Raw genomic sequence first — 12,007 nt, forward strand, 5'->3', positions numbered from 1 at the left:
ATAGACTTGTTTGTTGCAGGGTTGAGACAAACCTTCAATTTGTAAAAAATGTAGTACAGTATCTGCAAAGTGCAGTAAAGTGAAGCATAGTGAAACAAGGTATGCCTGTACAAGGTTATTAATATAAAAATGATTTTCCTAATGCCACCTAAATCCTCTTGTATACCACTAACACTACCATACCATAAGAGCCGTGTTTTGGAACAAAGAAGAGAATTTAGACAAAGAAGAGAATCTGGCTAAGGTGATTGATAGTGATTCACTTAGAATTGGCTGTTTGCCCATTTATTAAGCATCTGTTGGGCATATAATGAGTCGCGCTAGATTCTGAGAATACAAAGGTGAATAAAACACAGTCCTTGCCCTTAAGGATCTTTCAGTCTCCTGGTTTTGTCTGATATACAAATAAATAAGTATCGTAAAGTGTTACAGCTGATTCAGTGGAACCATGAGGAAGAAATGGTTAATTTTTTTAGGGGAAGAAGGAAAAGTACCATACAGGAGGTGACACTTCAGGATTAGTAGGTGCTCCCTGGGGAGTAGGGTTGAAAATGGAGTTGGATGTAGATGAAGGCATTCTAGGTAGGGAAGTTGGCCTGAGCAAATTTTAAGTAATTGGGGAAAAGGGTGCTAGAGGAGACCTGAAATAGATGAGGCTAGAAAAGTAGGGAGGGCTGGACATCATGGCGGGACTGGTATGTATGTATGTATGTATGTATGTATGTATGTATGCATGCCCTACTAAGGAATTTAGACTTTATCTTGAAGGCAATGAAAAGCCCTTCAATTAGTCAAGCACTAAACATTTTTGGAGCACTATGCACCATCCTGTGGAGGACTCAAATTTTTAGACATGATCCCTTTAGGAATTTAGTTGAAGGGAATTAGAGATCAAATAGTAGAACCCAGCTGACAAAAATCTACATTCTTTACCCAAGTAAATTTAGTTTCTATAGTGATCTCCTTTTGAAATTCTAAAACCCAACTTTCCATCTTCCTTTCTAGAGTCTCATCAAGTCCTAGCTCAGCTGTTGGACACTCTGCTTGCAATTGGCACTAAACTCCCAGACAATCAAGCTATCCAGATGCGATTAGTTGATGTGGCCTGCAAGGTAAGAATATAATTGTTAGACACAGGGTTGCATCTTTCTTGAACAGTTTTGCATTATCTGGAGAGGTGATACGAGCTGTAAGATCTGCTTACCTCCATCCTAAATCTATAACTGAGAATTGCCAGGGACTCTTAATGGTTTTAAGAGCTGCCTCATTTTTTTGTTTCTTGATGTTAGATTAGGAATAAAGTTGAGTAACTTGTTATAAAATGAGCTTCCTCATCCTCCCAAAAGAAATGAAAATAATCATAGGAACTACCATGTATCCTGTACCTAATACATGCACTCTGCTTATTACAGTACTTTGTACCCAGTTTTTCATTTGTTCCTCATAGTCCTTTAGGGAAGTGCTGTTATACCTTTTTTACTAAGGTGGGAATTGAGGTTGGAGAAGTTTAGTTTCCCCAAGTTTTCGCAGTTAGGAAGTTGCAGAACCAGGGCATAAACTCCTTTTTCTGATTCCAAAGTCCACATTCTTTTTATGATACTTTGTTGCCTCAATAAACAGACCAACTAGACACAAGTGTTTCGGAAATTTTTTTTGTTTATCTGATTATAAAAAATTGTATGTACATTAGTTGTGCCTTTTTTTTTTTTTTTTTTTTGCGGTACGCGGGCCTCTCACTGTTGTGGCCCCTCCCGTTGCGGAGCACAGGCTCCGGATGCGCAAGCTCAGTGGCCATGGCTCACGGGCCTAGCCGCTTCGCGGCATGTGGGATCTTCCCAGACCGGGGCACGAACCTACGGCAGGCAGACACTCACCCACTGCGCCACCAGGGAAGCCCAGTTGTGCCTTTGGACTTAATTTGGAGCTTTTTATTAGCTGTCTTTTGTGCATAACACCAGTTCCTAAACTTTGTAGAATTGACTTTACTTTTTTGTTGTTGTTGCTAACATCTTTATTGGAGTATAATTGCTTTACATTGTTGTGTTAGTTTCTGCTGTATAACAAAGTGAATCAGCTATACGCATTCACATATCCTCATATCCCTTACCTTTTGCGTCTCCCTCCCACCCTCCCTATCCCACCCCTCTAGGTGGTCACAGAGCACCGAGCTGCTCTCCTTGTGCTATGTGGCTCCTTCCCACTAGCTATCTGTTTTACATTTGGTAGTGTATATATGTCCATGCCACTCTCTCACTTCATCCTAGCTTACCCTTCCCCCTCCCCTTGTCCTCAAGTCCATTCTTGTTTGTAGGTTTTTTTGATGATGGCCATTCTGACTGGTGTGAGGTGATACCTCATTGTAGTTTTGATTTGCATTTCTCTAATGATTAATGATGTTGAGCATCCTTTCATGTGTTTGTTGGCACTCTGTATCTTCTTTGGAGAAATGTCTGTTTAGGTCTTCTGCCCATTTTTGGATTGGGTTGTTTGTTTTTTTGATATTGAGCTGCATGAGTGCTTGTATATTTTGGAGCGTAATCCTTTGTCAGTTGCTTTGTTTGCAAATATTTTCTCCCATTCTGAGGGTTGTCTTTTTATCTTGCTTATGGTTTCCTTTGCTGTGCAAAAGCTTTAAAGTTTCATTAGGTCCCAGTTGTTTATTTTTGTTTTTATTTCCATTTCTCTAGGAGGTGGGTCAAAAAGGATCTTGCTGTGATTTATGTCAAAGAGTGTTCTGACAATTGGCTTTAGTTTTAATCTTTTTGGTAAATTTATTTTGAGAATATAAGGAGACATATGTTTGAATTGTGGAAGGGTTATATTCATGGAATTAGAAAGCCATTTCTGAACCCCAGAAGAGAGTATTTCATTTATCTTAATAAACAATGACAACAATAAACAAACCCAGAACACTTTGAGAAGTACAGTATTAAAAGCTTAAGTGGAAAAAACTAGGGATTATGTGTTTGAGAGAGTAAGTGTATCTCCCATGTGAGAGTATATATATATACCTGGGAGGTTTTGCTTGTGAGAGAGGTGTTATACTCAGTGGATTGTTCTGCTAGAAGTAACAGTTTCTTAAATTTGTTTTGAATAAACCTTTTATTATAAAAATTTATTCTCATGGAACTTTGGAAAGATACTAAAAAGTATAAAGAAAGAACTACACTCAACCATTATAAAGGCAACCATTATTATTGGTCTTTTGATGTATGCTTTCTGAATTTTTTTTCTGTATACAGATTGATTGCTTTTTTTTTTCTTTTTTTGTGGTACGCGAGCCCCTCACTGTTGTGGCCTCTCCCATCGCGGAGTGCAGGCTCCGCGGCCATGGCTCACGGGCCCAGCTGCTCCGCGGCATGTGGGATCCTCCCAGACCAGGGCACGAACCCGTGTCTCCTGCATTGGCAGGCAGACTGTCAACCACTGCGCCACCAGGGAAGCCCGATTGCTTTTCTTTTTACACATGTAGCTGTAATCATATTCTATGTTCAATTTTGCTTTTTCACTAACGTAACAAAAGTATTTTCCTTATATTGTAAATGTTTTATAAATATTTTTAATGGTTGCATGATATTTTGTCCAGTAATTAAACCATAGTTTGTCCTAACTATTCTCCTATTATTGGACATTTATATTGTAGCCATTTTTTAAAATTGTAAATAATAGTACAGTGAATGTGATTAGTCTAAAGTATTTTCGGTATTTAGGGTTATTTCCTAAACACAGATTGTTACAGTAGAATTACTAGATGAAAGCATTTAGAGTTTTTTGTAAGGCTTTTGATACTTTTGCCAAATTGTTTTCCAAAGTATTCCAGTTTATATGCCCATCAACAGTATATGAGAGTGCCTAATTTCACCTGTCTTTCTAACATTGGATATTAAACAAGAGATTAAGCTTTAAACAAGAGATAAACCTGTTAATTTGGTAGGAGGAAAATGGAGTTTCATTTTTTTTAATTTCCTTTTTAAAAGATTACTAGTGAGACCTCGTATTTGTTCTTCATTTGCCTCTCTTGAGAATGAGCTTTTCATGTTTTCCAGTTTCTCATATGGAGTTTTTGTGCATTTCTTCACCATTTGTAATAGGGTAAAAATTTGAACTACCTGGAAATGGCATATCTGTCACAAGTTTTTGCAAATTCGCATAAATAAAGACTATGATTCATAGCTACAGTTACTGTTTCTATTGCCTGGTGCTATTTTGTCTGTGATTTTTGCCATACAGTGTGCCATACAGATATGATTCACATACAATAACATTCACTCTTTTGATAGAAATAATGCAAAGTATATTTTTCAACTACAATGGAATGAAATGGGATGAGTAACAGAAAAAAATTAGGAAAAGCACAAATATGTGGAAATTAAACAGCATACTCCTATTTAACCAATGGGTCAAAGAAGAAATCAGTAGGGAAATTAGAAAATACTTTGAGATGAGTGAAAATGAAGACACAACATACCAAAACTGGGCTGTATCTAATGCAATGCCGAGAGGGAAATTTATAGCAATTAGTGTCTATAGTAAAAAAGAAGAAAGATCTCATACCAGTACCCTAACCTTCCACCTTAAGACGCTGTATAAAGAAGAGCACACTAAATATAAAGCATGCAGAAGGAAGGAAATACGAAAAACTAGAGGAGAAATTAATGAAATCAAGAGTAGAAAAACATTAGAGAAAAATCAGAGAACCAAAAGCTTGTTATTTGAAAAGATCAACAAAATTGATAAACCTTTAGTTTTGGAAAGGAGGAAAAGAAGGCTCAAATTATTAGAATCAGAAGTGAAAAGAGGCTATTTCCGCTCACCTGACAGAAAAGAAAAGGAGCGTGGGGGCTCAGTAGTTGTGGCACACGGGCTTTAGTTGCCTGACGGCGTGTGGGATCTTAGTTCCCCGACCAGGGATTGAACCACGTCCCCTGCATTGGAAGGCGGATTCTTAACCACTGGACCAGTAGGGAAGTCCTTTATCCTTATTATTTTTTTGAAGTTCATATTGCTCCTTTATATATTTTTAAAATGTAAGATGTGAATCTGCGATATTTTTTGTTTCACAGTAGGAAGAAAGTCATGCTTTTGGGTACTCTTAACGTTTCAAAATTCATCTCATTTTATCCTGTTAGTAATCCTTTGAGGTACATTGTACAGCTACAGCTAGTCTTCATTTGAGAGATGATGAGATTTAGATTTGGCCAGGAAATTACTCAGTCTTTTCTTGTGTAGGATTCGCACAACTGAAATTAGAGGTCTTCTGCTTTCTTTCCTATCTGTGAAGATTTTTCTAGAAGAATAAATATCTTGTCATTTTTGCTTATATGGCTTCCTTAGAGCCTAGTTTAATTCTTTGTTTTTCTGTTTCCATCTCACCTTCTCTTCCATTCTCTCTGTTTTTTTTCTGTTCCTTTAATTCTGTGGCAAAAGTATCAAAACATCAAGCTCTTAAGGCAAAAGATAGAAACATACAGCATTTTAACATTTATCAAATACTACCCAAACAGATATTATGTGTTGTTTGTTAGGAGAGGTTGTCTGTTAGAATCATTTCCATTGCTAAGTACACTGAATTTTTATCTGTGCTTAAAAACAATCCATATTGATGGGAATCCATATTGATGGGAATTGGCGGTCCAGTGGTTAGGACTTAGTGCTGTCAGTGACGTGGCCGGGGTTCAATCTCGGGTCGGGGCCCTAAAATCCCACAAGCCGTGCAGTGTGCTGCCTCCCTCCCCCTCCCAAAAAAGAAAAAAATATCCATATTTAAACTGAGTGAGTCAGTAAGGTATTCTTGTCTTATTTAACCTCAGTCTTAGATTTTCTTGATATACTTAATCATTGATTTTTTTTCCTGTAGCAAGTTTTAAACTGATTGGTTTAGCTTATTTTATTTTTGACATGGATTGCTCTTATTATCAGGGATGTGGATTGCTTACTCACTCCATTAATAGAGAAATGATGGCACTTTAATGGCCTGGGTATAAGACCAAAATAGCATCATCTGCAGAGCAGACACTAGGCAGCTATTAGTGATGATAGCCGTGATGTAAGTAGTGACATGTGGGGGAAGGACATCATAAAACTGTAGTTGCTGCCCTGAGGGTGTGATTTAGACTTACGATCTCTTTTGGGCTAACATTCAGTGTGCAGTAATAGGCTGGTTATGAATCCGTGTTGCCTTGGTTACCTTAATAGGAACTAGAATGTTTTAATTTGTTTGAAAATCAAATAAAGTATTTGTAACAATTGCAGCAGTCTTCCAGGGGCTGGTGGTTTAGTTAGCAGTTTAGTTATGACAAATGATGCTTCCATACTAAATAAAAATAGTTTAAAAAAAAAGAACAACTTTGCTGTATTAAGTCTGACAGAGAGTCATTGTCAGCTTCATATCTGGAAATTTCTCTTAACTTCTCAGTTTCAGTGTGTTATTTTGTTGGATAATTTTGAGCCCTTACTATACATGACATTGTGATCACTTAAAAGTATATGTTTCACATTTCTGTAGCTTAAATAACTTGGAGGCATGAACTAACTCTGATCTAAAATGCTTGATTGAGACATTTTTATAAGGAGACAATACCTCTCTGAGAGCCCCACCCTCTGCACCTGAGCTTTCTCTCCAGGTTTCCTTTGTTCTCTCCTCTAAGTAAGCCTACCTACCTAGTCTAATTTCACATAGAACATAGCTTCACACAGAAAGTTCAGGTCCATTTAGTTCAGGAATTTCCCCTTGGAGCATTCTGATGTGAACCATTAACAGGTGCTTAGTGCCTTTCCTGACAGACTGCCCTCTTATTAGACAGCTATCACTGGAAAGTTTATGCTTGTGTGTTCCACATCAGCAGGGCTGTTTCATCCAGCTGGCCCACTTTTACCTCTGACTCTTCTCTGTTTTCTCTTTTTTGCCACTACCTGTCCTTCTTTTCCCCACCTGTTTCCCTTCTCTTCTTAAGCAGGTTGTTTTTTAAAAAGTACACGCCAGGGCTTTCCTGGTGGCACAGTGGTTGAGAGTCCACCTGCCGATGTAGGGGATGCGGGTTCGTGCCCTGGTCCGGGAAGATCCCACATGCCGCGGAGCGGCCAGGTCCGTGAGCCATGGCCACTGAGCCTGCGCGTCCAGAGCCTGTGTTCTGCAATGGGAGAGGCCACAACAGTGGGAGGCCCACATACCGCAAAAAAAAAAAAAAAAAAAAGTACATGCCAAAAGGGTAAGCTGTGACAAAGTGAGAGAGTGGCATGGACATATATACACTACCAAACATAAAATAGATATATTGGGAAGCAGCCACATAGCACAGGGAGATCAGCTCGGTGCTTTTTGACCACCTAGAGGGGTGGGATAGGGAGGGTGGGAGGGAGGGAGACGCAAGAGGGAAGAGATATGGGAACATATGTATATGTATTACTGATTCACTTTGTTATAAAGCAGAAACTAACACACCATTGTAAAGCAATTATACTCCAATAAAGATGTAAAAAAAAAAAGTACATGCCAAGTGCCAGGCACTATGCTAGGCATTTGTACTTACTGAATGTCTATTATATCTGGGACACTATTAGCTGATTTTACATACAATAATTATTAAATGAATTCATTTTAATCCACTCACCATAAAACTTCATGATAGGGGATATTATTCCTATTATTACAAAGTAAGGATTTCTAAAAACTTAAGGGGCTTAGTGAAGTCCACATAGATACTAAGTGGCAGCTCCAACAATCAGACCTAGGTCTGGATCCAGTCTGTGTTCATTCCACTGTGTCTCTTTGCTTCTCAAACAAGAGGGGAAACAAGTTACGAAATCCACTTTCTTTGCAAAGCCTCCTACACCTCCTCCAGGCATTCTCTGCACCTGTGTGGGTATGAGTCTGCTATACCTACCCCCTTTTTATGGTCTTAAAGTACACTTATTCTTGTGGATAATATAACATTTTTCAAATGTTTATGAAACAGTATGGTTAGTTTATTCTTTTTTGTGTATATTTAAACTTTCTTTTTTTTTTTTGCGGTACGTGGGCCTCTCACTGTGGTGGTCTCTCCCGTTGCAGAGAACAGGCTCCGAATGTGCAGGCTCAGCGGCCATGGCTCACGGGCTCAGCCGCTCCGCGGCACATGGTATCCTCCCGGACCGGGGCACAAACCTGCGTCCCCTGCATCAGCAGGCGGACTCTCAACCACTGCGCCACCAGGGAAGCCCTAAACTTTCATTTTTCAAAACAATCTCTAACTTGGGAATTCTCTGGTGGTCCAGTGGTTAGGACTTGGTGCTTTCAGTGCCGAGGGCCCGGATTCAATCCCTGGTCAGGGAACTAAGATCCCCCAAGCCATGTGGTGTGGCCTTAAAAAAAAACAAAAACAAACTCTCAAACTTGAAGAAAAATTTCAAGCACAGTAATAAAGAACTTTCTTCTCTTGTGAACCATTTTAGAGTAAGTTGCTAACATGGTGCCCCATTACTCTTCAATACTTCAGTTTGTGTTTCCTATAAACAAAGATACTCTCCTTCATAACCTCAATATGACTATCAAAATCAGGACACTAACATCAACATATTACCATTTAATCCTCAAACCTCATTCAAATTTCAGTATTTATTCCAATGTCCTTTATAGGAAAAGAATCCAGTTCAGAATCACATCTTGCATTGATTGTCAACATATCTCATCAGTCTTTTTCTTTTTTTAAAAAATTAATTAATTGATTTTTTTTTGGTGGCGTTCGGTCTTTTATTCCCCAATACTGTATATTTATTTATCCATAAATTGTATATATTTATTTATTTTAAAATTTTATTTTATTTATTTTTGGTTGCATTGGGTCTTTTTTTTTTAACATCTTTATTGGAATATAATTGCTTCACAATGGTGTGTTAGTTTCTGCTTTATAACAAAGTTAATCAGCTGTACATATACATGCATCCCCATATCTTCCTCCCTCTTGCGTCTCCCTCCCATCCCCCCCATCCCACCCCCCCATCTCACCCCTCTAGGTGGTCACAGAGCACCAAGCTGATCTCCCTGTGCTATGCGGCTGCTTCCCACTAGCTATCTGTTTTACATTTGGTAGTGTATATATGTCCATGCCACTCTCTCGCTTTGTCACAGCTTACCCTTCCCCCTCCCCATATCCTCAAATCCATTCTCTAGTAGGTCTGTGTCTTTATTCCTGCCTTACCACTAGGTTCTTCATGACATTTTTTTTTCTTAGATTCCATATATATGTATTAGCATACGGTATTTGTCTTTCTCTTTCTGACTTACTTCACTCTGTATGACAGACTCTAGGTCCATCCACCTCATTACAAATAGCTCAATTTCATTTCTTTTTATGGCTGAGTAATATTCCATTGTATATATGTGCCACATCTTCTTTATCCATTCATCTGTTGATGGACACTTAGGTTGTTTCCATCTCCTGGCTATTGTAAATAGAGCTACAATGAACATTTGGTACCTGACTCTTTTTGAATTATGGTTTTCTCAAGGTATATGCCCAGTAGTGGGATTGCTGGGTTGTATGGTAGTTCTATTTGTAGTCTTTTAAGGAACCTCCATACTGTTCTCCATAGTGGCTGTACCAATTCACATTCCCACCAGCAGTGCAAGAATGTTCCCTTGTCTCCACACCCTCTCCAGCATTTATTGTTTCTAGATTTTTTGATGATGGCCATTCTGACTGGTGTGAGATGATATGTCATTGTAGTTTTGATTTGCATTTCTCTAATGATTAATGATGTTGAGCATTCTTTCATGTGTTTGTTGGCTTTCTGTATATCTTCTTTGGAGAAATGTCTGTTTAGGTCTTCTGCCCATTTTTGGATTGGGTTGTTTGTTTTTTTGTTATTGAGCTGCATGAGCTGCTTGTAAATTTTGGAGATTAATCCTTTGTCAGTTGCTTCATTTGCAAATATTTTCTCCCATTCTGAGGGTTGTCTTTTGGTCTTGTTTATGGTTTCCTTTGCTGTGCAAAAGCTTTGAAGTTTCATTAGGTCCCATTTGTTTTTGTTGTTTTTATTTCCATTTCTCTAGGAGGTGGGTCAAAAAGGATCTTGCTGTGATTTATGTCTTAGAGTGTTCTGCCTATGTTTTCCTCTAAGAGTTTGAGAGTGTCTGGCCTTACATTTAGGTCTTTAATCCATTTTGAGCTTATTTTTGTGTCTGGTGTTAGGGAGTGATCTAATCTCATACTTTTACATGTAACTGTCCAGTTTTCCCAGCACCACCTATTGAAGAGGCTGTCCTTTCTCCACTGTACATTCCTGCCTCCTTTATCAAAGATAAGGTGATCATATGTGTGTGGGTTTATCTCTGGGCTTTCTATCCTGTTCCATTGATCTACCTTTCTGTTTTTGTGCCAGTACCATACTGTCTTGATTACTGTAGCTTTGTAGTATAGTCTGAAGTCAGGGAGCCTGATTCCTCCAGCTCCATTTTTCATTCTCAAGATTGCTTTGGCTCTTCGGGGTCTTTTGTTTTTCCATACAAATTGTGAAATTTTTTGTTCTAGTTCTGTGAAAAATTCCATTGGTAGTTAGATAGGGATTGCATTGAATCTGTAGATTGCTTTGGGTAGTATAGTCATTTTCACAATGTTGATTCTTCCAATCCAAGAACATGGTATATCTCTCCATCTATTTGTATCATCTTTAATTTCTTTCATCAGTGTCTTATAATTTTCTGCATACCGTTCTTTTGTCTCCTTAGGTAGGTTTATTCCTAGATATTTTATTCTTTTTGTTGCAATGGTAAATGGGAGTGTTTTCTTGATTTCACTTTCAGATTTTGCATCATTAGTGTATAGGCATGCCAGAGATTTCTGTGCATTAATTTTGTATCCTGCTACTTTACCAAATTCATTGATTAGCTCTAGTAGTTTTCTGGTAGCATCTTTAGGTTTCTCTATGTATAGTATCATGTCATCTGCAAACAGTGACAGCTTTACTTCTTCTTTTCCAATTTGGATTCCTTTTATTTCCTTTTGTTCTCTGATTGCTGTGGCTAAAACTTCCAAAACTATGTTGAATAAGAGTGGTGAGAGTGGGCAATCTTGTCTTGTTCCTGATTTTAGTGGAAATGCTTTCAGTTTTTCACCATTGGGGACGATGTTGGCTGTGGGTTTGTCATATATGGCCTTTGTTATGTTGAGGAAAGTTCCCTCTATGCCTACTTTCTGGAGGGTTTTTATCATAAATGGTGTTGAATTTTGTCAAAAGCTTTCTCTGCATCTATTGAGATGACCATATATTTTTTCTTCTTCAGTTTGTTAATATGGTGTATCACATTGATTGATTTGCATATATTGAAGAATCCTTGCATTCCTGGAATAAACCCCACTTGATCATGGTGTATGATCCTTTTAATGTGCTGTTGGATTCTGTTTGCTAGTATTTTGTTGAGGATTTTTGCATCTATGTTCATCAGTGATATTGGCCTGTAGTTTTCTTTCTTTGTGACATCCTTGTCTGGTTTTGGTGTCAGGGTGATGGTGGCCTCGTAGAATGAGTTTGGGAGTGTTCCTCCCTCTGCTATATTTTGGAAGAGTTTGAGAAGGATAGGTGTTAGCTCTTCTCTAAATATTGGATAGAATTCGCCTGTGAAGCCATCTGGTCCTGGGCTTTTGTTTGTTGGAAGATTTTTAATCACAGTTTCAATTTCAGTGCTTGTGATTGGTCTGTTCATATTTTCTGTTTCTTCCTGATTCAGTCTTGGCAGTTTGTGCATTTCTAAGAATTTGTCCATTTCTTCCATGTTGTCCATTTTATTGGCATAGAGTTGCTTATAGTAATCTCTCATGATATTTTGTATTTCTGCAGTGTCAGTTGTTACTTCTCCTTTTTCATTTCTAATTCTATTGATTTGAGTCTTCCTTTTTTTCTTGATGAGTCTGGCTAAAGGTTTATCAATTTTGTTTATCTTCTCAAAGAAGTAGCTTTTAGTTTTATTGATCTTTATTATTGTTTCCTTCATTTCTTTTTTATTTCTTTCTGATCTGATCTTTATGATTTC

General features: G+C 38.1%; 1 protein-coding gene across 2 annotated transcripts in view; it reads left to right on the top strand.

The window, feature by feature from the left end:
• INTS4 (integrator complex subunit 4) overlaps positions 1-12,007 on the top strand; it is a 110,928-nt gene that overhangs the window by 20,518 nt on the left and 78,403 nt on the right. For both annotated transcript variants that reach the window (XM_065881454.1, XM_065881455.1), the window contains one exon: positions 1,006-1,112. In XM_065881454.1, the coding sequence (XP_065737526.1) occupies positions 1,006-1,112 (107 nt within the window). The remainder of the gene's footprint in view (positions 1-1,005; positions 1,113-12,007) is intronic.

The sequence above is a fragment of the Phocoena phocoena genome, chromosome 8, assembly GCF_963924675.1.
Source record: "Phocoena phocoena chromosome 8, mPhoPho1.1, whole genome shotgun sequence".
Taxonomy (NCBI): Eukaryota; Metazoa; Chordata; class Mammalia; order Artiodactyla; family Phocoenidae; genus Phocoena; species Phocoena phocoena.